Consider the following 24,340-nt stretch of genomic DNA (forward strand, 5'->3'; position numbering starts at 1 on the left):
AGAACTGTCTGTTGTCACTATTCAATTCAGGTGAAGAAAGTGTAAAAGAAGCTTCAGACAGGTAAGTATTAATTTTTGTTTTCAACTGTTAAGTGTGGAAACCACTTCTTCTTGTACTGGAGCCTTAGCCTCAGTATAGCTTGCCAGCCTCTGCCAGAGATCCATAGATTGGAATTGCCATAACAATTTAAGAGGTATATAAAAACAAGAAACGAGCTGTTTTGTAAAGGCTAGTATATACTTGCATTTAATTTTAAACTTCTTAAAGCAGATTGCTTTTGAAATGCATCCGAGTGTTAATTTTGAATGATTCAATGTTACCCAATAATTTCGGAGTGGGCCACCTGGGAGTTGGCACCTGAAGTGTAAAGGTTGGAGCCTGTTCTGGGGCCTGAAGCATACATAGTTCATCTTAAGTTTCACAACATGCAGTTCTTCAAAGATCATTAAGGAATGATGTTGTCAAAGAACAATTTACGTACAGGTATATAAAGTAAAGATCACGTGGCTTAGAAAGCCCAGGTTCCTTCTGAAAAAGCTGAAAGATGACTAATGTGGACAGGAGGAGAGCAGATGCCTTAGCTGATGAGGATTTTATATCTGTTTGTCTGTCTGTCCTGTTCAGACTCAGCATTTCATAGACAGAGTTTCAGAGAGCCCCATTCTTGGGACAAGGCAAGCCCTGTGCATCTTGAATCTGGAGCAAGCTCTACAGGGAAGTTCAGTCTACAGAAATGTATCCACATTTGTCTAACAGCAGAATTACACTTTTAGTAAACACCAGTCTAAGGAATCAAGTCCCACTGCACCAAGGATTAGCACAATAGTAAAACGGAAGGTCCTATTTTCTTGCTAAGGTTCAACTAAAATCATTGAGGCACATAATTGGCAAAAATAGGAAAATACACAACATTTCATAAAATATATTAACAGTAAACAAATTCTCTTCACATTCCCCCCGCCCCCTTGGAAATTTCTAATGGCACCAGGTGGTGCGAAGTGGAGATGTCACCATCCCTGTCGCTTCCAGGTAGGTACGTCCCAGCAAAATTACGAAGCAGAAAGCGATCCTCCTCCAGCAGGCCAGCTACGGGTTTTCTTTCAGCTTCATGTCAATGCTGGGTTGAAGAGGGTCGGAGGAGAGAAAACACACCAGTGAGGAACAGTCAATTCGGGGGTCACGTGTTTGTATCTTTCTTCAAATTAAAGAAATTGCCTAAGCTTTCTAAGCTGGAAAATAATCTGCCAGTGGTTAAGCTTTTCTAGAAAGTATTGACTCAGGAGGCTGAAGGGATGGCTCCACGGTTAAGATCACTGCTCTTCCAGAAGACCTGGGTTCGAATCCCAGAATCCATATGGCAACTTACAACTGTTCATAACTTGGGAAATTTGACTCTCTGCTAGCCTCTGTGGGCATCGGGAATGCACATAGTATACAGACATGCATGCAAGAAAAATACTCACACACATATAAATAAATAGGTAAATAAATATTTTTAAGTAAAAATATTGGCTGTTTCTTTTTTTCTTTTTCTTTTTTCTTTTTCAAAATTACTTCTGGAAGCATTTTATACCTTTTCAAAAGGACCCAGGAATGAAAGGCTCATGTTAAGCCTCAAATCAAAAGTGAAATCAGATAAAAAATGTCAAAATGTCTTCCTATTTTGATTGACCACTTTTCTTTCTTGAGATGGTCAGGTTTTGGCTTTTACTTGGCTGAAGAGATGGTATTGCATGCTTCTGGGTGTGTCTGTGAATATGTCTGCCATGGAGTCTGGGCTGGGTGGTGAAGGCACATCTTGAATAAGCAGCAGTGACTACCAGACTGGGTGCTGGATGGAACGGAAAGGGGAAGAAACCAGACAGAGCCTGCTGTCCGCTCACACTGCCCCTTAGGTATGTAAGCAGCAGCTTGCTTTCTTGGCTCTCTTAGCTCCTCCCTAACATGGAATAAACATCGTCTTAGATACATATACAGACACACGGGGAGAGACCTAGAGCCAGTGAACAGTCAGAGAGCGGACTCCAGTCATGATACAAAGGGGAGCCAGTAGTGTAAACGCAGCATGTCAGAAAGTCTGGAGTTTTCTCTGTCCTTCTGATGCATCAGTCGTCCTGGGGAGGACTTTCCTGTGGTCCATGCAGCAAGCAAGTCCCTTCTAGTAACTTTGCAGATAAAGCCACATGTATCCTGGAGCATCTGTTACTCTAGGGCACACAAGGGAAGTGTTTTTCCTTTGGAATTCCCTCAGCGACCTCAGCAGTGTGTATCTGTGCTCACTCGACTGCATGACTCACATCCTACAAGTTCCCGTTTCTGGAATGTATCCCACGGAGATAGGTTGGCACAGCCTATCTCACCACCAGTGAAGGAGCAGATCTACCTCGGCAATAGGCAAGTTTGAAGAGGGCTGCTGTGACAGATACGATGAGAGGCAGCTCAAAGGGGACCAGACACTGGGGTAACATTTATTTCTTGTGCTGTCAAGGATCTGACTTACTATCTGCAGGTCTTTGGTTGGGTTGTGTCTTCTCTCATCTGCTGAACTCCTGTGTCTGCTTCTAACATACTTTTATAAAGCAGGACATTTTAAAAATGCATTTGATTCTAAGATGTCCTGTGATATACTCAGAAGTCAGTGCTAGGTCTGAGTTGATAACACACTAGAATATACATCTCAACACTTTTGTTTGTTCTGACTTCTTTGTACAAATTTTTTGGGTTTAAATCATTGCTTTTTTTCTTTTTCTTTTTTTCTTTTTGTAACCAAATAGCTGAAAACCGAAAATCTGTTTACCCAGCATCTAGAAAAAACAACTGTGGACAACTTCCTGATAAGCTGGTACAGGAAACCACTCTGCAGATTGCCTTTTAGACAACAGTCACCTCGTGGGGTTAATGAAGGCACTGATAATGCTTCTACCTCATCTTCACCACATAGAACCACTGACAAATGGAGACAGTCCTACGTTAACTTTGTGGTACGGATGAATAAAACCCAACCCTAAAGTAAGGGTGAAAAGCACTGAAGGTCATTTCCTAAATAGTGTCAATTTTGAGAATGACACCGATGGCAACTTTTGACCAGGACTGAAAGTAGGTGGGGGATTCCTCCTGCCTGGGAAGATGAGCTTAGCTGTTCATAACCAACTTGGCCCTGTGCAGAATGACCTACCATTCAGTGACAGGCTGATCTCATTACTGACATGCACTAAATGAGGTTCTTGACAAGGCAGGAGGCAATCCTCTTTAATAACACTTGTGTTTTATGGAGGAGTGGCAAGGCAAACATAATGTCCCTTCTATCTGTAGAGAACGGGAGGCCATGACAGGATCCTTATATCTCTCTTCATTCTTAACTAGACAGAGCCCCCTTGAAAGGCCTGTGCCCAATTTGCCCAATCCGTTCAGTTCTAGCTAGAGGTATAAAATGCTTCCATATAGGTAGGATTCTTAAATCTCCCCCAAAAGCCTGGAGAAGATGAACAAAGTTAAAGTAACCAAGCAAGCAAGCAAAGAAATACAGGTCTGGAGGTCAATGGGGAGAATTCTTGCCCACTCTAGTTACCCATCTGGAATCTCATCCTGCTGCTTAGGGAGATGACATGCATAATAGGTGCTCAGTAATGACAGGAATGAAGAAAAGGGAAACTTCTAGGGCACACATTCTTCTAAGAATGGGAAGTAACATCAGCAGTTGGCAGCATTACTCTGTCCCTCCCACCCAGTCCTGCAAGGAGCCCACACAGGAATAGATGCACTGCCCTGTACACCAACCCAAAAGCCCTTTCATCAATAGAGAAGAGACAAACAAGGCAGGCAGAGGAGTGGGTAAGCCTTAAGATGTAGCAGCAATAGGTCTATGAGGGGCAAGCTGAACTGTGTATATTCATGTTCAAGGGGCATTGCTTCACAATGGGAGGAAACGCCCTGTATTTGAAAGATAGGTTATGGTGGAGTGGGAGACTGAGATATGTTTGTTTTGCAAAAACATCTTTCCTTGAAGCAACTCGGGCTGTCATCTCCAAAGTTTGGACAAGAGTGACCTCTAGGAAAAAGCTACATGATTCAGAATGTCCCCTTACAACATTCATCCTGCCCTTTGTTCCTTTTTTAAAGTTGGGACTCAGTGTTTTGTCCCTAAACTTCCTTTAAGCTGTAAGGTCAACAAGACAGCTGCAGACACTGTATTGATTTTCCAACTTCTCTTTGGACCCGGAGGAGAGTGTGACAAGGGAAATATCTTTAAGTTGATCTTTGGTTGTCTTTCTTGGTCCCTGGCAACAAGGACAATCTTAATTTAAGCCAAATTAGGACCTGCTTGCCGGATGTCCAAGCAAACATGATCATCAGTTCATGTGAACAGTTTTTGTCCTTTGTTAGATGAAAAGCAGCAACCATTTCCACACAGTCTACCTCTCTGATTTGAAAGCCACCAATTCTGAATCTGCAAGGTCAAGATTCAAACCCCACCTTGCTCCTCCCACCTCTTTCTTAATGGCTGCAAAACATTGGCTAGTCACATGGTTTATTCACAGTTCCCTTTTCTCTTCTGTAAAATGTACCCCCATAAGCTTATTCTAGGATGAACATCAGATACTGAGCATGACTTCTTACAGAGTCTGACACAGGCTAAGAACTCTCTGCAAGTTCAATTTCTATTTTTTACAGGACAACAATATTCAACTATATAATTCCAGGCAGGCTCAACTGCCTCTTAGAATTTGCAAAACAAAGATATTTCTCCACTAGTCACTAAATATTAAATTCACACGGAAGGCTCAGCTTTCCCTAACTGATGGATGATGTGCTTCTGAAAGCCCATTTGTGTTCCTCTTGCCCCAGTGATCGTACAACTGGTCCAAAAATTCCTTTGCTCATTTTTGGAGTGAAATAGTGGAACACCAGGTAAAGCATTCGGTTGTCCTTTGTGCCAATCACTAAGTCAACAGTAGCTGACAAATGACCCTGTCAATTGGTTGTTTCAGGTTCAGAGCCCATGAAAGCTGAACATCTTGCTAAGTTTACCCAATCCTGGATGCATCAGTTTCCTTTGAGCCCAGCCATACAATACTACATGTAAGCACATAGCTGTTATTGATGGTGAGTTCTTACTCCTTCTCCATAGAAGTCATTTCTGGATCATTGTAAAGGCAGCTAGTTCTGAGTGCAAGGAAAACAAACAAACAAACAAAAAGTAGTTAAGATTTTCTCATTCTTACTGCCACATCAACATCTCTGGCTGGAGCATTTGAAACTGTTTAATCTGGTACCATTTGCTACTCCTACAATCCCAAATCTATACCAGAACAAATGATGCTATTTTAGCACTAGGTCTGAGATATAGCCATTAATTGAGATATATAAATACCAGTACTACTACTACTACTAATAATAATAATAATAAAGCTTTAAATACCTCCAGTGGTTATCTGTCCAAGCCACCTTTTCTTACTTTTCAAGTCTGTTCTTATGCAGTGAAGATAAATATTGAAAAAATTTACATAGTTCAAATAATAAAAAATATTTAGACATTAAAGGAAAACCTTTTAAACATCTGAATTTTGTCTAGACACCACACATTCCGCCTTCAGTTTTCACAAGAATGAGGATTTTCCACAGTATGGAAAGACTGCCCGAGGTCTCCTCTGCTTGATGTCAGTACTGGAGAGGGGCAGGACACTCACCACTACTGAAGAGGTGGGGGGCTGGCAGTGCTCAGCTGCAGTCATGAGTTCTAATACTACCTAAGCAACACAGGTCCAGGAAGAGAAGCGTAGCAAACAGGAAAATCAAAGTTTTTAATGGTGCACATGTCTTTGTGTAATTTAGCTGTTATCCATAACATCAGTGTGATAACTATGCTTACAGATTTCAAATTCACCTTATATAAATTCCTAATATTTAGTCCACTTCAACTTTTACTTTTTTTCCTCCTCTGGTAAGTTATTTTTCCCCCAGTGGGAAAAATGATTTAAAAGAGTCTATGATTCTTTTTACTTATATTTTTAAAAAGATTTTAAAAATTATGGGTTTGACTGCTGTGCAGGCATGTGTGTATGTGCAGGGCATGTGTGACTGGTGCCTGCAGGGGTCAGAAGATGGAGTTGGATACCGTTGAGCGGCCATATGGTATGGGGCATATCAGATCCTCCCAAGCCAGGTCCTCCCCAAGTGCAGCAAGTGCTCTGAACTGCTGAGCCACAGCTCCAGTCCACCTAATCCTTTTTAAATGCAAGAGTTTCTTTTCTACTGAGACTAACTGAACAAGTGAATTTATCCATTTGCATGAGGGTTTACGACAAATTCAGTATTTTTCCTGAAAATATCAGCTGGCTGTTTCCCTTGCTAGGCATTACATCCATCCTCCCTCCCTTCTTCACCCTGCTGGTGGTCTGGTATTTTTATGGAGAAAATTTGGCAAGCCTAGACAGCAAGGGCAGTGAGCTTGTAAAAGCCAGTGAAGCTGGAACAGAATCAAGAATGGGAAACCTTCCAAGCGCAGGCTTTCTGCTTTTTAACTTTAGGTGATCTCTCAACAGAGAACAGTGATTTGCAGGTGTTTAAATGCTACCCCTGAAAGGGCAGCAGATGGATTCTTCCTCATCTGCAAATTAAGAATGGGTTTGAATATAGCACAGACCCTTCAAAAGTATTTCCTACCTCTGTGTGGATATAAGGTTAAAAAGAAAGCTGTCGGGCGGAGCCAGTTCTGTGGAGGTGGAGAAAGGGTGTCGAGAAACTTGATGGGTAAGGAGTGTTGCACCACATGTACCAACATGATGGAGAGGAAGAGGTTTTAAAATGCTGTAGGGATGGGGGAAAGCAATAGCTAGGGAGGCTCTGTTCTTTGCTATGTACTCTGACTTGGTAAGAGAAGTCCAAAGTTTTCTAGCAAAGCCACACGGATAGTCACGTTAAACCTATGGATAGTTGGCTTCCAATTTTAGATAAATAGGGATCATATTTTTTGAGCTAATACTCATACAGTGTCTGCCCCAGGATTTAAGGACTGCATCCAAGGCTAAAACATAGTTAAGGAGGTCCAAGGGGGCACCAACATGGTTGGATTTTGAGGCATTCCAAGCCTCTGTGGGACCAGGTGCGGTGGCACCTTTAATTCCAGTACTGGGGAGGCAGAGGCAAGTGGATATTTGTGAGTGGTCTACTCAGCAAGAGCCAAGCTAGTAAAGGCTACAACAGGGAGATGGTGTCTCAGAAACAACAAGAACAAGAAAAGTACTAAAGACCAACCCCTGTGCGGTCAACAGAGCTCAGTTCATTTTCTTTATAGACACTCAATGTTTGAACACTTTAATTTCATAATCAAAAAGAATCGAATGAATTGAGGTTGGATTCTTCTTCAAATGGTTTATCCAATGAATCTGCATCAAGACTGCTAAGACCTAATAATTTTCATTCAGACATTTTAAATGTAAAAGACTCAGATTTTAGGCAAATTATTCTGTCAGTTACCTGCAACAAAAATATACAGCACCCCCTGCCAAATGGGTCAATGGGTTGTTTTAATGAGGGAACATTTGTAGCCACACACTACTTAGCATTAATTTAGAATTGGTAACTGTCTTAAACATTGTTCAGGATTTTTGTTTTTGCTATAAATATTAACAATATAAGAAACATTTAAGAAGATTAATTTACTCAATATGGCAGGCTTTTCAGATAGCAGCTGTATATATTTAATAATGTCAGGATATTTCTTTGTGTCCTTGGACATGAACAGAGAGCATGACTTGGGGCTCTGTCCAGTCAGCTCAGGCCTGATATTCTAGGGCTGTCTCTCAGTATCATAGGGCAGAGGTTAACTTGTAGATTTATGTTCTGCAGTGATAGAACCTTCTTTGTGCAGTGGAAAGATAACCGGATGTTAGACTACTGCCCCACTGAACATTAATCAACTTGATATCTAACCCAACTATCTTATCTAAATAGCCTTTGGTAAATTCCCTATACCTGATATCTGCAACTGTCCTTTCTGTAGATTCAGTGACAAGTAGCCAAACATGCTCTGAAGATAGCAAACGGAAAACTATAGAGAAGTAAATCATTCACAAGTCTTAAGTAACTTCGAGCAATAGTATGTTACCCATTATGAATTACTGGTATGTCTGTACAGGGAAATTGATAGTGCAATCAAGGACTGAAACCATCTGTGGTCTCAGGTATCTGTGTGGTGCCTTGGAACAAGGCAAGAAGTGACAGCTACAGATACGCAGCTTAAATTCTCCTCAAGTTCATGGGAACTCTTTACTGGTTTCCTCACTAAATAACTCATCAAATAACATCATTTGGCATGTGTTCATTTTGTGTTTCCTGATAGTATAACTTTTCCTTTTTCCAGGATCATGTTTCAACAAGGCTGGGCAGTGTCTAGCCCCAATGAAAATAGTGTTATTAAAAACCAACCAACCAAACAACAACAATAACAAAAACTAAACCAAGTGTTAATTGATTTTTACTATTACTTTAGGTGTATGGATGTTTGCATGCATGTCTGTGGACTATGTATATGTAGTGCTTACAGAGGCCAGAAGATGATTTAGGATTCCTTAGACCTGGAGTTATAGACAGTTGTAAGTCACCATGTGAAAATAGAACCCTGGTCCTATACAAGAACAGTCAATGCTAATAACAGTTGAGCCATCTCTCTAGCCTCAGAGTGTTATTTAAATCTTGGAAGGCTGTAAAACTAACTCTACACAAATCTTTCCAATTTTCATTTGCTACTGTTTCTCCTCATGATATGAACTGGTGTGGTTCTGTTGCCTCAATATATTTAAAGGTTATATAGACACAACACTCTACGTTACAGTGTCTATGGTTTGTTTTCTGGTGCTATCCAAAATTTCAGATACATTTAAAAAATAAATTAAACAGTGACAAATGCTTTCTGCAAGGTAACCAGGATTATGGGAAAATAGATTATAATAAAAACATCAACAATTACATCGGCCATAGGAAAAAGGGAATTTTCAAGATGCAGCATTATTATCAGGGCGCAATAAGAAAACACCAGGCATGCAGATCCTCCCAGTCACTCCTGAAACACAAGCCAACTTCACACCAGCCGCAAAATGAAAACCCAAGTCTTACTTAGCCGCTTCTGATGCTTCCCTCAGTTCTTCATCCAGTCTGCACGAACAAAAATTATCGACGGAGAAAAGGAAGAAACACACAAACAAACAAACAAACAAAAGCAAGCAGAGCATGAGCAAAGCAGAGCCAAATGTAAGTGGTGCGTATTGGCCTTTTTTGTTTAATGTAACTGTCTTCCAGCGCACAGAGACACACTTAGCTAAACAGGGTGCTATTCCTTCCTGTTGGGCAGTCATGTACGTTTACTTTGAGAATCCCTTCATAAAGGTGATAGAGATGTTGCAAGGGGTTGGGCAACATGCTGGCTAAATAAAGCTCAGAACATTCACATCAGTGTGCTCGGTATAGTTAAAGTTAGCTTGCAGCCTGGGCCAAGTCAGGGGTGTATCTGGTTTAGTAGGTTTCAGTTGCAAATCTGGTTGACCTCAACAGCTTTACACACAGGACAAAGACTTTGAGGGGAACACAAAGGACGGATAAACAGACTCTTCCTCCGGCAGCATGTTGAGGTCACCCATGAATACAAGACTGGAGTACACACACACAGGGGGTCCAGCGTGAATACAGATCTCCAGATTTTTACCTCACACTTCTCTTAAAAGATTTCTCTTCATCGTACCTTACAAGATAAGAAATGGAGGCCATGAGGACAGGGAGGAACAGTGGGAAAATGACAGGTAAAAGCTTTCAACAGTCAGAACACGAGAGAAAACGCTTACTCAGACAACAATGACTGGCTATGGAGAGAAAGCTTATTTGTATTAGGCACAATGGTCCATTTACAATTCATAAATATACAGTCAATTCTCACTATTTCTAGATTCCATATTTGCAAATTTGCCTGTTCACTAAGACATCTGAAATTTCCAAAATCGATGTACAGTGCTTTTGGTCATTTGTGGACATGGACAAGGTGACAAAGATTCTTGCCCCCTGTGCACAGAATCGGCAGAAGTCCAGTAGGATAAGGTGGTGCCTTCCTGTCTCATATAGTTACTTTGCCAAATGTTTCCCACATTTTTGTGCTTTTGGCTGGTGATCGCGCTATTTCAAATAGTGGTCAACTATGTTATTGAACATTGTCTACTGTTTGTAGGCACAAGAAAACTAGTGTACCTCACAGAGAACACGTGTGGCCCATAAGATTGTTTTAGGTACAAGTTGTAGTACTGGTGCCTTGAGTACAAAGTTTTTGTTTGAGAAAAGGTCTTTCTGTGTAGCCTAGGCTGGCCTCAGGCTCAGGGACCTTGTGTTCTCCTGAGTGCTGTGATTACACACAGCTGCACCACACATAGCCAAATAAAGGGTTGCTACTCACTAGTCAACAGTATGTGTATACACTAAGGGCTCCAGCTGTACATGTAGTGGAGGATGGCCTTATTGGTGGGAGAGGAGGTCCTTGGTCCTGTGGAGGCTGGATGCCCCAGTGTGGGGTAATTCGAAGGCGGGGAGGGGGGAGTTGGTCGTTGGGTGAGGGCACACCCTCATAGAAGTAACAGGAGGGGGGACGGGATAAGGGGTTTGGGGAAGATGGGTAAAGAGGATAACATCTGAAATGTAAATAAATAAATTATCCAATAAAAAAAAATGAAAAAAAAAGAAGCTTTCTCAGACAGAGCCACATATGAACCAAGGTTATATACTGGTGGGTGATGAAAACATTGCAACCCGAGACAGGATTCCAGCCCTAGATTTCCCTCAGGAATAATAGCTCAGTGTTCACTGAGTGTCTATAGTACCTATATGGATTACAACCATCCCTAGCTAATAACAGCCAACTGTCATCAATGAATATAAACTGTATTTCATCCCATTGATGCCAGGCTCCACCCAGCTGAATTCTGATCTTGGGACTGACTGGGATCAGATGCTTTGAATGTTATTCCGTAAAAGAAAATAATTCTGACTATGTCGATCTGAAAATTGCACAATGGGAAAAATGAAGCAACGGGGGTTAGTAGAGGACATGACAGAAAAGATGCCCCGAAATGTATAACAACGGCAGGAGGAAATGCAGATGAAGTCCGGAGTGGGGAGGACCCACAGGGCTAGGTTCTTCCTCCAGAAAACAAGTCTTTCTAAGTGGAACTCTTCCTCTTGAAGTAACTTTTCCAAAATGCACCCTTTGAGAATACAATACATGGACGGTGCCTGGTCATGTCTAGCTTCTCAATTGAACCCCTTTCCAGACCCCCAGTACAGTAAGTCACCAAAGCAACTCAATCATAGCCCATAGTAGCTTTCTGTCTACTGGTCTCATCCAATACTCAGGCGCATCCACACTCTGAGAATTACTTCCCCATTTTACAGATGTGAACATTAAACCTGGGAGGATTCTCATAGGCTGCCTGAAGTCTCAGACACTGAAAAGTGGGAGGGAAGGTTCACATGGAATTGCCTTCAAAGCGCACCCTCTTTTCATACCGTTGTCTCTGATACACCATAGAAGCCCTGGTGTTTTTCTGGAAAATGGCCAATGTTCACTCCCTTAGTAAGAGAGGATGTCCTTGCCATCTTTTGCAAAGATACAGTAGTACAGGAGGAGGTCAACAAATGATGAGAACAGGAGACAGAATCTTGTCGGACACTTTTCAGGGCAGCTCCTCAAAAAGGATCAGATGTACTTTTGTCCTTGGACAGAAACCAGAAATAAATGTCTGTAGTTCTGTCCTGGCTGGAGGATAGAAATGCCAGTGTGTTTGGGGCATATTGTCCTGGTCTGGTTTCTTTTTATCTTTTTTCTTTTATATAGCAAGGAATACTCGTGTCTGGAAGCTATGTATGAGAGTGACAGAAACTGGGGCACATGAATACATGGTACATGGGACAACTGGGCTGATCAGATCCCCTGCTATCCCAATCCGGTCCCATGTCTCAATCTTAGAAAAGCCATATTAGCCCCTAGATAGGGACATATGATGGCACCCTTTCCTTGGGACCTGCTCTTACTATTCAGGAACTCTGTTGGTATCTTGTCTATAAACTAAACTCCATTCTAAAACTCATCCTCCCCATTGTCCATGAAATTCATTCTTTGAGTCTGTGGGATAAGGGACCCAGAAGCCACTGTTCTGGCATGACTTTTGGCTACTAATTTTCAGGGACCCTAGGTACCATCTCACAAGCAGCTGCTCGCCTGAAGCCTCCATTGCTCCCAGGAAACTCCACTGACTCCACATCATCAACATTTTGTAAACAAAGAGTGGATTTGGGAGACAGGGTGAAGCTATAGCACGCAGGCCAGAGCTGGAAGGTGCTCTGGCTTTGCAATTTCAGTGAAGCTCCTGAGGACTGAAGCCCTGGTTAGGATGTCATAAGTACTTCTTGGCTAAACTGAGTCACCTGACTCCAGTAAGTCTATCAGTAGCCAGTGTGAGGGTCTGTTTTGGCTGATGGAGGGAAAACAAATACATCTCTTTTAATTTGGATTTGAACTCTGGTCCCATCCCTGCCTGGTCCCTCCTTGTACTTCCATAAGTAACTTCTTACTAATTTACCTCCCTGGCATCTGTGAAATGGGGTTTAATTAAGTTAAGTGAGCTATACCCACACAGCTCTTCTTTGTTCCAGGGTAAACAGTAGTGGTAAGTGAGAAGATCCCAGTTTCTATGTGTGTGCTACTGAGATGCTTTGGAGGCCTCATCGGGAGGTCTGTTTTGCTGTCTATTCTCTGGAGAGAGATATAGAACACTTGTCTTTTTCTTAGAGCCCGTGATCAAATCCCTTTCAAGTCCAATGAAACAGGAACATGTTAATCAGCCACATTAAGAGACAAAAGCAGGACAGGACCCACAGAAAATTAATGGTTCTTTGCAACAATGTATCAGATAGGAATGTCCATTCCCTAACATCTCTGTCTCCATATTCTAGTTTCAAATACTTGGAGTTAGCTTTTATTCCAACTTTCAGATATAATCTTCACACCCACAGCATATGCACTTTCCACCCACAGGCTGCCTCCTTGCTTGGTCCTAAGCAAAGAAACTATTTCTCACCAACCACCCACTCCTCAACAAAGGCTCACTATCTAATCTTCCATCTAAAGGCATCTCTTAGGACAAGGTGGGGAGGGGGAGGGATTTGAAGAAAATAGTCTTTTTTTTTTATCTATTTTCTGGGGTCATGTAGACAAAATACTTAAGAAAAAAATTCAAATTATGGGAAGACTTTAATGTCAAGTATAGTGTAAGAGGCATAAATATTCTAGTTAATACTAATGACGTCTCCATGGTGGAAACAAATTTCAAGGTAAAAATGTCAATAGTTAATCTTGGTTGGAAAGATATGGTCAAATATATTGTATAAAATTAGAAAAAATAAAAGCCAATAATTAATCATTACAAGTTGTATGAAAGAGGATCTGAAAGAATAGTAATTTATAAGTTATAGCAAAAGCTTTATTTATTAGATAATACTTAATATCTCCTCTGGAAATAAGATGCCATTTCCCATAGTTCTAGAAGGGACTGTTCTCCCATCCCCCTTCTCTGGTGTGTTTTCTTCCTCACCAGCACGCCAAAGCCCTCATACTTACTTGATGATGCTCTCTGGAATGTGGATGCAGTCCATGGGGATCAGCCCACTGAGCTCAGATAAACTAGTCACATATTTAATCTTACTGCTGAACTTTGAGCTGGAAGGAAGGAAAAAAAAAAGGAAAAGAGACTTACATCATCCGCCGCTACACTTCCCTCCTAAAGCTGGTCTTTTCCCCGAAAACCTTCTTGCAATTCTTTTCTACATTACTGTCAAGGGGGACAAAACCCAAGCTCTCACACATGCTAAGCATGCACTCCGACCTATACACACACCCAGAAATCTTGATATGCTCAAGCCTGACCCAGTATGGTTGCTGAGCAGGAAGGATAACATTATCTCAGCTGTTGTTACAGGCCCAGCACTGCTTTGTAACTGTTTTTTAATATGTCAACTTCTGAGAAATTCATACTTGAGCATTGCATCTCCATCAAGCCTCTAACCCTTGCCTCCCCCTCTCAAATTAATTTCTTCTTCATTATTGTTATATGCCATGCGTAACACATAATACATATACATGTATATGCATACATGTTGATTAGAAATATTAGGAATTGCCATTATTATTTTTAATCAACAAATGTGTGTGTGTGCATGTGTGCGTGTGTGTGCTTCATGTATACAGTAGGTGCTCTGAAGTACTGAGTGCTTTGTGGAACAGCTAAGTTGTGCTAGGTAACACATGATACCTCACATGCTCTTTTTTTTATTTAGTCTATTTATTTATTTATTTATTTATTTTTAGTGAGAACATTTTGAGGCTACCTTCTTAGAAATTTGAAAGCATAAAACATGTATATTAATGCTAGCCATCTTGTTGTATAAACCTTCCCTTGAATATCTTCATTTTCTAACTGAAGTTGTACGCCGTTTGAGTATTTTACAACACTGGCACCTTGAATTTATCAATCAACTTCTACAAGTACCATGCTTTCAGATTCTGCACACACCTCTCCTTCAGCAGCCATGGTGGACAGCTTCCAGCAACTGCCACCCAATCCTGGATGCCCAGGTCCAATGATAAAATTGTTCATAAGAATATTGTAGAATTTACACATAAATTATGCACACATATTGAAAATTCTGAAAACAAACAAAAACAAAAAACCCAACAAGAAAAAGCCTGTGTATGTTCAGAGATGTTTAATATTTTCCATAGTAATTTATAGGTATAGCGAAAGCTTTATTTATTAGATAATAGTTAATATCTTCTTTAAAAATTAGATGACATTTCCCATCATTCTAGAAGAGACTGTTTTCTCGTCCACCGTTCATTGGTTGGCTGAATCTGTACTTGCAGACTTCACAGATACCTAGGGTGGACTCTAGGAGGAAATTGTGTAGTAGTTGGCCAGGCACTGTTTTACATGATTTATGGGAATTAGCTTTTTTTTATTACATCCTGGTGAGGTAGATAATATTTTCTCCCTTTTAAAAATAAGAAAGCTGAGGATACTCATTGGGGGAGCCTGGAGAAGCTGTGTGGTCTAGCCTCAGAGTCCACACTCCCCAGGGCTTGTTTCCCCAGAGTCTTGGGTTATGTCTTAGTTGACATCTCTGTTCATTCTCTTTAATAAGCAGAATTATTACGAGTACTTTCATACTACAAAGTTTGATTATGTGTTATAAGTGAAAGCATGTGTAGATTTACATGCCTCTCAATTTTTAAAGTGTAATTAAAAGAACTTTTTACTTTTAATTTTTTTTAGTTAGAAAGCTCATTCTGGAGAGGTCAACGATGAAAACTACCTCCCAACAAAATTGGATTTGAGTTATGAGCAGTCTGTGACAAGGGGATCGTCTTAGATGTGTGTAAGTGCTTAGACATGCCTGGAAGGAGCTGGATGCAACTGAGTGGAGTCCCCGGGGAACTGGCAGTCGTTCAAGGGAGAATCTGGCACTCCTTCACATGATGAGATGCATTTCTGAAAATGTGTTTTCTTCTTACTTGTGTAATTGCAAACTACTCTAAAGATATTTCATTCCATCTTGAAGTGAATTTGCTCAATGATCTAAAATTCTTTCATGGTTTCTATGAACCTCTGGATTGTGTGAACTGCCTGTTAATTGTCTTTTTAACCACTCCTCCTGCTCAGTAGCTTTTCACATTTTTTTTATATATATACATCTATCATTAATATCTTACTTGTGGCTTTCACTAGGGACTGTGACTTGTGAACAATTCTCCTGTTTTAGATGCACTTCCAATCTTATAGCCAGGTTTTGGGTCAACATACATTCCCAACAACAGGCTATCAGGGTCTCTAAACCTCTTCCTTTGGAGTTTGGCACAGACACGCCCCACCCCCTCTGATGGTTTTTCACTGGAACAGATAGTTTTAAACATCCCATGCTCTGCCCTTGGTGTCACCTGCCTGTCCTTTCCTCTACTTGGATTGCTTTTCTTTGTAGTGACAATTTTGGATTTTTAGCTTCTTTAAAAACAAACAAACAAACAAACAAACAAATAAACACAGAAATACTATAAGAATATGTCTTCATTTTAACCCCAGGTGTGATTTATGAGGCTGATTCAGATTGTCCACAGCACCTGACTAAAATTTGCTTTGTACTCTAGCAGGGGCATAATTCTTGCCAGCAGCAGATGGTTTCTGTAATTGTATGAAGTTTGGAATTCTGGGGGTTTTTCAGAGGCATGGTGGATTGTTGGTTGATCACTATTGATTATTGTTGGTCACAATTTGTTAAGTAGTTGTTCCCAAGGAAGAAAAAAGAAGAAAAAAATTGGTTATCTTGATGGCAAAGATCACACTTGGCCCCAAGGAACTCAGTGTCCCTAATCAGCAGGAAGTAGTTAATTACATTGCCCCCTTTTCTTTCTATCCATTTTTCTCTCCTGTGTTAAGGAGTTGAAAGGGTGGAGAAAGGTGGAAGAAAGAAGAACCCACAACGTTGCCAATGGTGGCTACTTTTCTTCCTAGTTTCAGCTAACTAACCCACTTAGTCCCTCAAAATTCACCTTGAAGATTGTCTAGATACACCCCCTAACCCCATGCTTTCCACACATTACGCTCAAACTCATCTCTATCTAGAGATACCACCCCTACAAAGTGCTTCAATTTCACTTTGCATGGCCACTGCTGACTTATCTGTCTGTATCCACAGTGAGATTTAAAAACTATATGACCAGGCATGTGCCTCCTCCCCTACCAATTCACCCTGGCACATCAAGTCACATCAGAACTAAGTGTATCCTTTCTCACTGAAGCCAGACAAGGCATCCCAGGTAAAGGAAAGGTATCCAAAGGCAGGCAAGGCAACAGCGTCCAAGTCAGACACTGTCCCTGCCCTAATTGTTAGGGGATCCACATGAAGACCATGTTGCACATCTGCTACATATATGTAGGGGGCCTAGATCCAGACCATGCATGCTCTGGTTGGTGGTTCAGTCTCTGTGGGCCTCCATGGGTCCAGGTCACTTGGCTCTGTAGGTCTTCTTGTAGTGTCCTTGACTCCTCGGGCTCCCACAAACCTTTCCCCAATCTTCCACAAGACTCCCTGAGTTCTGCCCATTGTTTTACTGTGGGTCTCTGCATCTGTTTCCATCAGCTGCTGGATGAAGCCTCTCAGATGATGTTAGGATGGTTTAATTCTATTTGTTTTACAGTTTTAGGAATTGAATTTAGGGCCTTGCAAATGTCACATGGCAGAAATATGAAGCCACTCTGTGCTAAATCGCTGTCAATTTTTAAATTCATATGACAAAAATATTTTATTCATTAAAAAATTATACATTTACACCATGACTCATCCCCATAATTCTAGTACTCAAGAAGTTGAAGGAAGGCTGGTACTCGTGGCACACAACTTTAATCCAGGAACTCAGGAGGCAGTGACAGGAGGATTTTTGTGAGTTTGAGGTCATCCTAGTCTACATAGAAAGCTCCAAGATAGCCAGGACTACATAGAGAGACCCTGTCTCAAAACAAAACAAACAAAAAACTCAACCAACCAACCAAACAAAAACAAGCCCCCCCAAACAAAACAACAAACAAATAAACAAAAAACAAAAGAAAGAAAAACAAGAAGAAAAAGTGGAGGAGGAAGAAGAGGAAGTTAAGGAAGAAGTCTGGTGTTGAGGCAGGAGAATCTGTCAGTTTAAGGTTGTCCTGGGCTACTTCGTAAGTCACAGTCCAGTCTAGGGTATGGAGGATAACCCTGTCTTAAAAGGGTTTTATCAGAGCTGAATTTGGGGGGCTGGTGAGATGGCTCAGCAGTAGGAGTACGTACTACTGCAGCAGAAAACCCCAGATTGGTTCCCGGCATCCCCATTGGGTGGCTCACACCTGCTGTAACTCCAGCTCCGTGGGATCAGATGCCCTCTTCTGGCCTCCACAGACCCGCACTCATGGGCACAGACCTATATGAAACTTCTTTTGTATTTTTGTTTTTTTATTGATTATTTGGGAATCTCATATCATGCATCCCATCGGTCCTCCTGTGTCCACCCCTCCACCCATGACCTCCTTCCCAGAAAAGAAGAAGAAAGAAAAAAAGAGGTCCATTTTGTGTTGTTGATATACTCACTGGAGCGTAGTTAAACTTCTAGTGGCCAGCCGCACTAGGGAGAGTGAGTCATTCTCCACCTGTACCCCTGCCGGAAGCCATCAACTGTGGAGAGCAGAGCGGTGGCTGCCTAGTAAGGGTACCAGCTCTCCTGGACCCAGGCCACCTCTGGAGCTGTCATGCAGTGGCTGGCAAGGGGGTAGGACTCATATAAAATTTTAAATAAGCTTTTGGTATTTTTAAAGCTAAAATTTGGGCTGGAGAAATGACTCATCAGTTAAGATCGCTTACTTTTCTTCCCAAGGACATGGGTTCAAGTCCTAGGACCCATATGGCAGCTAACAGCCATCTGTAACCCCAGTTCCAGAGACCAGACACCCTCTTCTGACCTTCTCAGGCAAAACACACACACACACAGAAAATAAATTAAAAATTAATTAAAAATAAATAAATAAAATAAAAGCTAAAATTTAAAAAGCTTATCTGTGTACATTGATTCTTATTCTCTTATCAAAGCATTTCTGTACTTAGTAAGTAGGTTTTTATATACCTTGCATTCTTCACAATATGCAAAATACCACCCCCTCTTTCTGGGTGGGGTGGGGCACACATGTGCCACAGAAGATAAATCTGGGGAACTGGTTCTCTCAGGTTACCTTGTTGAGGCAGGGTCCTATTTCTGCCTCACAACTCCAGGGCGCTGGCCGTGAGCGTCAGGCTAATTTTCCTGTTACTATCTCTTAGGGAATGCTGGGATTACAGATGCAGACCACTGCATCTGTTTGTTTGTTTTTGTTGTTTATTTTTGTTTTGTTTTTGTTGTTGTTTTGAGATAGGATTTTCCTATGTAACGGCCCTGGATGTCCTGGAACTTTTTTTATAGACCAGGATGACCACAAACGCACAGAGATCCACCTGCCTTTCCCCTCTTCGTGCTGGGATTAAAGGTGTGTGCCACCACATCTGGCCATATCTGGTTTTTAATGTGGCATTCTGAGGTGTGAACTCAGGTCATCAGGTTTGGGCAGCACACACTTACCACTGAACTACTTACTAAACTACTTCACTAGCCCACACTCCATAATACTTTTTTTTTTTTAAAAGGCAATTCATCAAATTCCTCATACTTTAGTCAGCAGTTCATGTGTTGCCAGCAGAATCCTGCTACTCAATTGTTAGAGTCAGGAATGAGAATGGTACTAAACAGCACCACAATAATATTTAGTATTTTAATTATTATTAAAACACCACTCCCTCTAAAAAAATCTGGAATGTACAGTGAAAAAACAAAACAACACAACTCTCCCTTATTTTACATGTATACACACAAAACATACATCCCCCCCACACAAACACACACACACTTTACATTTAGTTATTATCTACCTTGGTGTTAGGAAAGACTTTATTATATTTTTAAAGGTTTCTGGAAAATAAATACTGTTCCACTCATTTGACTGTTTCAAGTTTTACTCTACTATGAACTGTGTCTTATTTTCTTTACATCCCCAAACATGAAGTCTTATAATGCCTAAATCAAGGGTTGAATAGTCACTGAATAGAAACCACGATCCTTACATTTGAGCACAATACCACTCTCAAAACTGCCCCTTGGATTCTTCACCCAGTTTTGGTGCCTGCACAGTTCTTGCCCAGAGGAAATGACACACTTGAGCCTGCACTTTCGGTACCGACTCATGTCACCCAAATGTTCTATTTCATACAAAATAACATATCTCTGTAAAGTATTGGCTCATCCTCCTGTGCATCATGGGACTTAGCTTTCATTGACCACACTTGCTGGAAACAATTTAGAGGCCAGGCTTTGCAATAGTTGGGGAAAATACTTATATGAAGTAAATATCACACACACACACACACACACACATGAAAATATTTGCTAAAGAACCCTATGGCATAAAACTTGTAATCCTCCTGCCTTGGAATCCTGAGTATTGAGATTACAAGTGTGTGTCATCATATTTGGCCCTTTAAATGAGGACTCTTGATGCACAGTCCAAAGTATCTTTCCAGGAAGGCAGAGGTAAATCAAGTTTCTCTGGATTCTCTTAGCTTACAAGCCCTTGTTACGTATTTTGTAGTTTTGTACATTTTTTGCATACTCGGAAAATACATCATGCAGTCGTCTTGTAACTATTACAGTTATACCTTATAAAAGGCCGAGTCACTGCAAGGATCGTTCTGATGAACCAAGACGGGTGGACAATGATGAATGACTTCAAATTCTTGCGCAACCTATTTAAAAAAAAAGAAACAATTCTATATTATGGCCAACTTACATTCCAATAGAAAATAGATCCCTAAGTAAGAATATATGCAGTTCTGGGGAGGAGTTCTTAGGAAGGTTACAATTTCTGATGTATAGAATGTCCAGGATTAATTTTTAAAATGCCTTTTGTATGTTTTTTTCTCTCTCTCTTTCTACTTAGTCCTGTGTGTGTGTGCATGTACATGCAAACGTGTGTGCATGTGTATTCATATACATGGGTATGTGTATATGCATTCCTGCAGAGAACCCAGTTTCTAGTGTTATTCTTCAGGAGCATTCTACCTTTTTTTCTGAATCAGTCTCCCACTAAGACCCAGGGTTTGCTGATCAGACTCAGCTGGCCAGCCAGTGAGCTCCAAGAATCTGCTTGTTTCTGCCTCCTGAGAATTAGGCATACAAGCATGCACCACTACACCTAGTTCCCCCCCACCCCTCCAAATGCTGGGAATTGAACTCAGGTTCCTGTGCTTGCCTGGCAAGCACTTCATAAATTAGGCTATATTCCTAACTTCCTGAAATGATTTTTGAGACATAATTTGACATTTAAATCTCATTTTCCCACCAGTGCAAATGTGAAAGAGAAAAGTGATGTTCTTACAGCACACAAATTTATAGCAATTGTCATATTTTTGCTTCACGATAATTTTAAATTTTGTCAGCTTTATCTTGATTAACTTGAAAAGAATATGCTCTCTAACTATTTAACTATTAATTAATTTATTTTTTTTATTGTTTTTGATTTTGAGACAGGATCTTGTGTAGCTCAGGCTGGCCTCAAACTCACTGGGTAGCTAAGGAAGACCTCTAGTATTTGATCCTCTTGCTTCCACCTCTGGAATGCAGGGATTCTAGGTTTATATGCAGGTGATGGGGGCACAGTGCACATTCCAGCATTCTTCTAGCTAAGCTACCTCCTCTAATCTTTCACAATGTATTTGGTCTGACTAAGCTTTATTTTCTTCTTATACATAAGGAAAATTGACCCTTTTAATAATTCTTGGTTTTTAGGGACATTTTTCAGTACTAACAATGCCTTTATTTTTGTTAGATCTTAAAACAGGTCTTAGTTGAAGGTAATAGGGCACTCTCACGGGATTTATGAGAGAAGCCTCATCTAATAGGCTGTAATACATACTAGATATCATAAATTAGTAGTTGGGTTATGTTAATTTTCTTACATAGGACAATAAAGTTTGTCTGAGCAGAGAGGTAAGTATCTTGAGGAAGGTGTACATAAAGGCAGTGCTGTGTACTAGCAGTCACCGAACACAACAGTTTTGTAAACCATCATTAACCTAGTATAGAAAGCAGTAGACACATCACATGACACCACTGAGACTCATGGGTACCTAGGTTTGTCCACTCAAGTTGCACCAACATGCCTTCAGTCTACGGTGGATCAGGTGCCAGCTTCAGGATTACAGTCGACAAAATTGAGGAAGGATCAGCTTTGGGCATCACATGACACTTCCATTAATATTTTGACAACTTACTGCTTCATGTATGAGTAACCTGGTATCTCTAAGATATGCCTGTATTATATAGGCTAAAAAAGAACTACCTAAGAACTACTGAGGGAGTCAAAACAGTGATTAAGTGGCTGTGCCCACATACCGTCTGTCAATCATCTGGTAGCATTTCTTCATCCAGCCTAGCCCTGGCATCTTCCGCCTTGGCGTTGCACCATTTAAGTACACGATCATGTAGTCTTCAGCTACCATCAGCTCTAAGGTACTTATTACATATCTGATCACAGGAAGGAAGAGAAACGTTGTCAGTGCCCACATCAGAGACTTCATTCTATCTACACCATAATTAAGTGACATTCAAATTATAGGGTGAACGGCACTGAAGAACAGTAGTACGTGATATCTTTTTCTTGAGAACAATGCATCAACTTTGCCCTTTTATTTGTACACGTGCAGCCACCCTAGAAAAATACATGAGTTTAAAAGCTGACATTAAAAGAAAATAATATCAGCAATGTTATCAAACATTAAGGGCAACTCAGATTAAACAAGGTCAAGAGTCGGTGAAGGGAGGTCTCCCTCTCCAAGACCATGCTATCAGGAACAAAAACAATACTCTGCCCAAAGGAAATGTCAGGAAAGTTTTAACTACAGGCCAAACTTTGATCATTTTCTTAACTCTCTATTACATGAACAGAGTTCCCTAGGGCAAGCCTCTGTGGCTGAAATCCTACTGGCTTCTTATCAAAGGCTCAGGACCTGCTAGGCCACACACCCATTCAATGAAAGATGCTTTATCAGCTGTCACATGCCCGAAGAGGTCAACCCAACCACCACTCACAGGAAAAGGTTTTCCATGACATAGTGGTAATCCGCCCGGCTGCTGTCTGGCAGAAAGCAGGCAGCAAACACAATGATGGCATTCAGACCGTCCCCATAGTATCCTGGGGACAAATGAGAAGATATGTGTAACTGAGTAAAATCCCTTAAAAATAAGCTCATATTGCTAAAAACCAGAGACACATCTGAAGTCTTATCCAGCATGTGTGTGTGTGTGTGTATATATATGTATATACATATACATATACATGTATATATATATATATAGATAGATAGATAGATAGATAGATAGATATTTATATATATGTGCTATATCATAAAATGAGCGAGCATAGTGAGGGATATCCTATATGCATATACACATGTATTTATCTTTTAGTGGTTAACACATTTATAGTCTTTTATAGATACTATGAGACTCTTTGACTCATATGTCTCTAACTTAAACCACACTGATTTACAAAAATGCTAATCTATATAAAGTTTCACTCTGATGCCTGAGAAAGAGCTTCTGTTAGACCTATATTGATTCTCTCTAGTTTGAGATCCAGTTAACTGTGACCACTCAGTAAGTCAATTGCAATGCAATCCCAGACCCACACACTCCAGTAACCAGGGCCTAGTAGAGAGACATGCAAAATACCTTTATTTTGATTTCCAGGCCTAGTCATTTGACTGTAGTGATCCTGGATTCTCTGGATATAACAGGAAGGGCAGGAAGATGTGGTAACTTCTGGCCAGGCCGAGAATAACAGCACAGAATTCACAGCTTCACATCTTAGAGAAAGCGGTATACAAAAAAAAGGGCCTACCTAAATTCTCTTTGAGCCCTATGAAAATATATGTGTTTGGGAAAATTTGAGAGTCATTTCTGGATGAGTTGGGTGGGAGGTGGAAGTGCTATTTGCAGGTGGAGCTGAGAAAAACAGGAGCTGTGAGAGGCAGGTAAATCCACCATTCAAACTCCGAAAGTCAAAGAACGCAGATACACCTCAGGACATCATTCAAATCTTTTGAAATAACTGACATAATTTTAGCATCTCTCCCACAAGCTTTGTTTCCTCAGAGCTCATTTCTGAAACTGATGGCAGATGCTAGTCAACTCCCCATGGTAAGTGTCTGGAACAAACTACATCTCTGATACATAAGAAGGAAGGCAATGCCCCAGATTGTCATTGGGGTAGTGCTGGGGATTAAACTCAGGACCCTATAAGTGCTACACTCACACTTTAGCATGGAGATATCCTCAACGTAGACTGGTTTTAAATATGTCTATTTATTCTACTAGGGCCTGAGCCTAGAGCCCACCACTGAGCTACCTCTCCAACCTTTACTTGTTTTTACACAAGGTCTTCCTAAACTGTCAAACTTACCTTGAATTCATTCTGTAAATTAAATTTGTAATCCTCCTGTCTCAGCTTCCCTAGTAGCTGGATTATAGGCATACACCACCAGACCCTACTTACATTTGTCTGTCTGTCTGTCTGTCTGTCTGTCTATTCTTCTGTCCATCATCTATCTATCTATCTATCTATCTATCTATCTATCTATCTATCTATC

The 24,340-nt window shown here is 40.8% G+C and overlaps 1 protein-coding gene across 1 annotated transcript in view; it reads right to left on the reverse strand.

The window, feature by feature from the left end:
• Window positions 1–968: 968 nt before the first annotated feature.
• Window positions 969–24,340, reverse strand: part of Prune2 (prune homolog 2 with BCH domain) — a 193,327-nt gene continuing 169,955 nt past the window's right edge. The window contains exons 10-14 of the mRNA XM_028770093.1: window positions 22,782–22,884; window positions 22,086–22,217; window positions 20,351–20,437; window positions 13,653–13,751; window positions 969–1,118 (exon numbers count right to left, since the gene is read on the reverse strand). Of these exons, the coding sequence (XP_028625926.1) occupies window positions 1,088–1,118; window positions 13,653–13,751; window positions 20,351–20,437; window positions 22,086–22,217; window positions 22,782–22,884 (452 nt within the window). The 3' untranslated portion in view covers window positions 969–1,087. The remainder of the gene's footprint in view (window positions 1,119–13,652; window positions 13,752–20,350; window positions 20,438–22,085; window positions 22,218–22,781; window positions 22,885–24,340) is intronic.

This window comes from Grammomys surdaster, unplaced genomic scaffold (genome assembly GCF_004785775.1).
Source record: "Grammomys surdaster isolate TR1022 unplaced genomic scaffold, NIH_TR_1.0 198, whole genome shotgun sequence".
NCBI lineage: Eukaryota > Metazoa > Chordata > Mammalia > Rodentia > Muridae > Grammomys > Grammomys surdaster.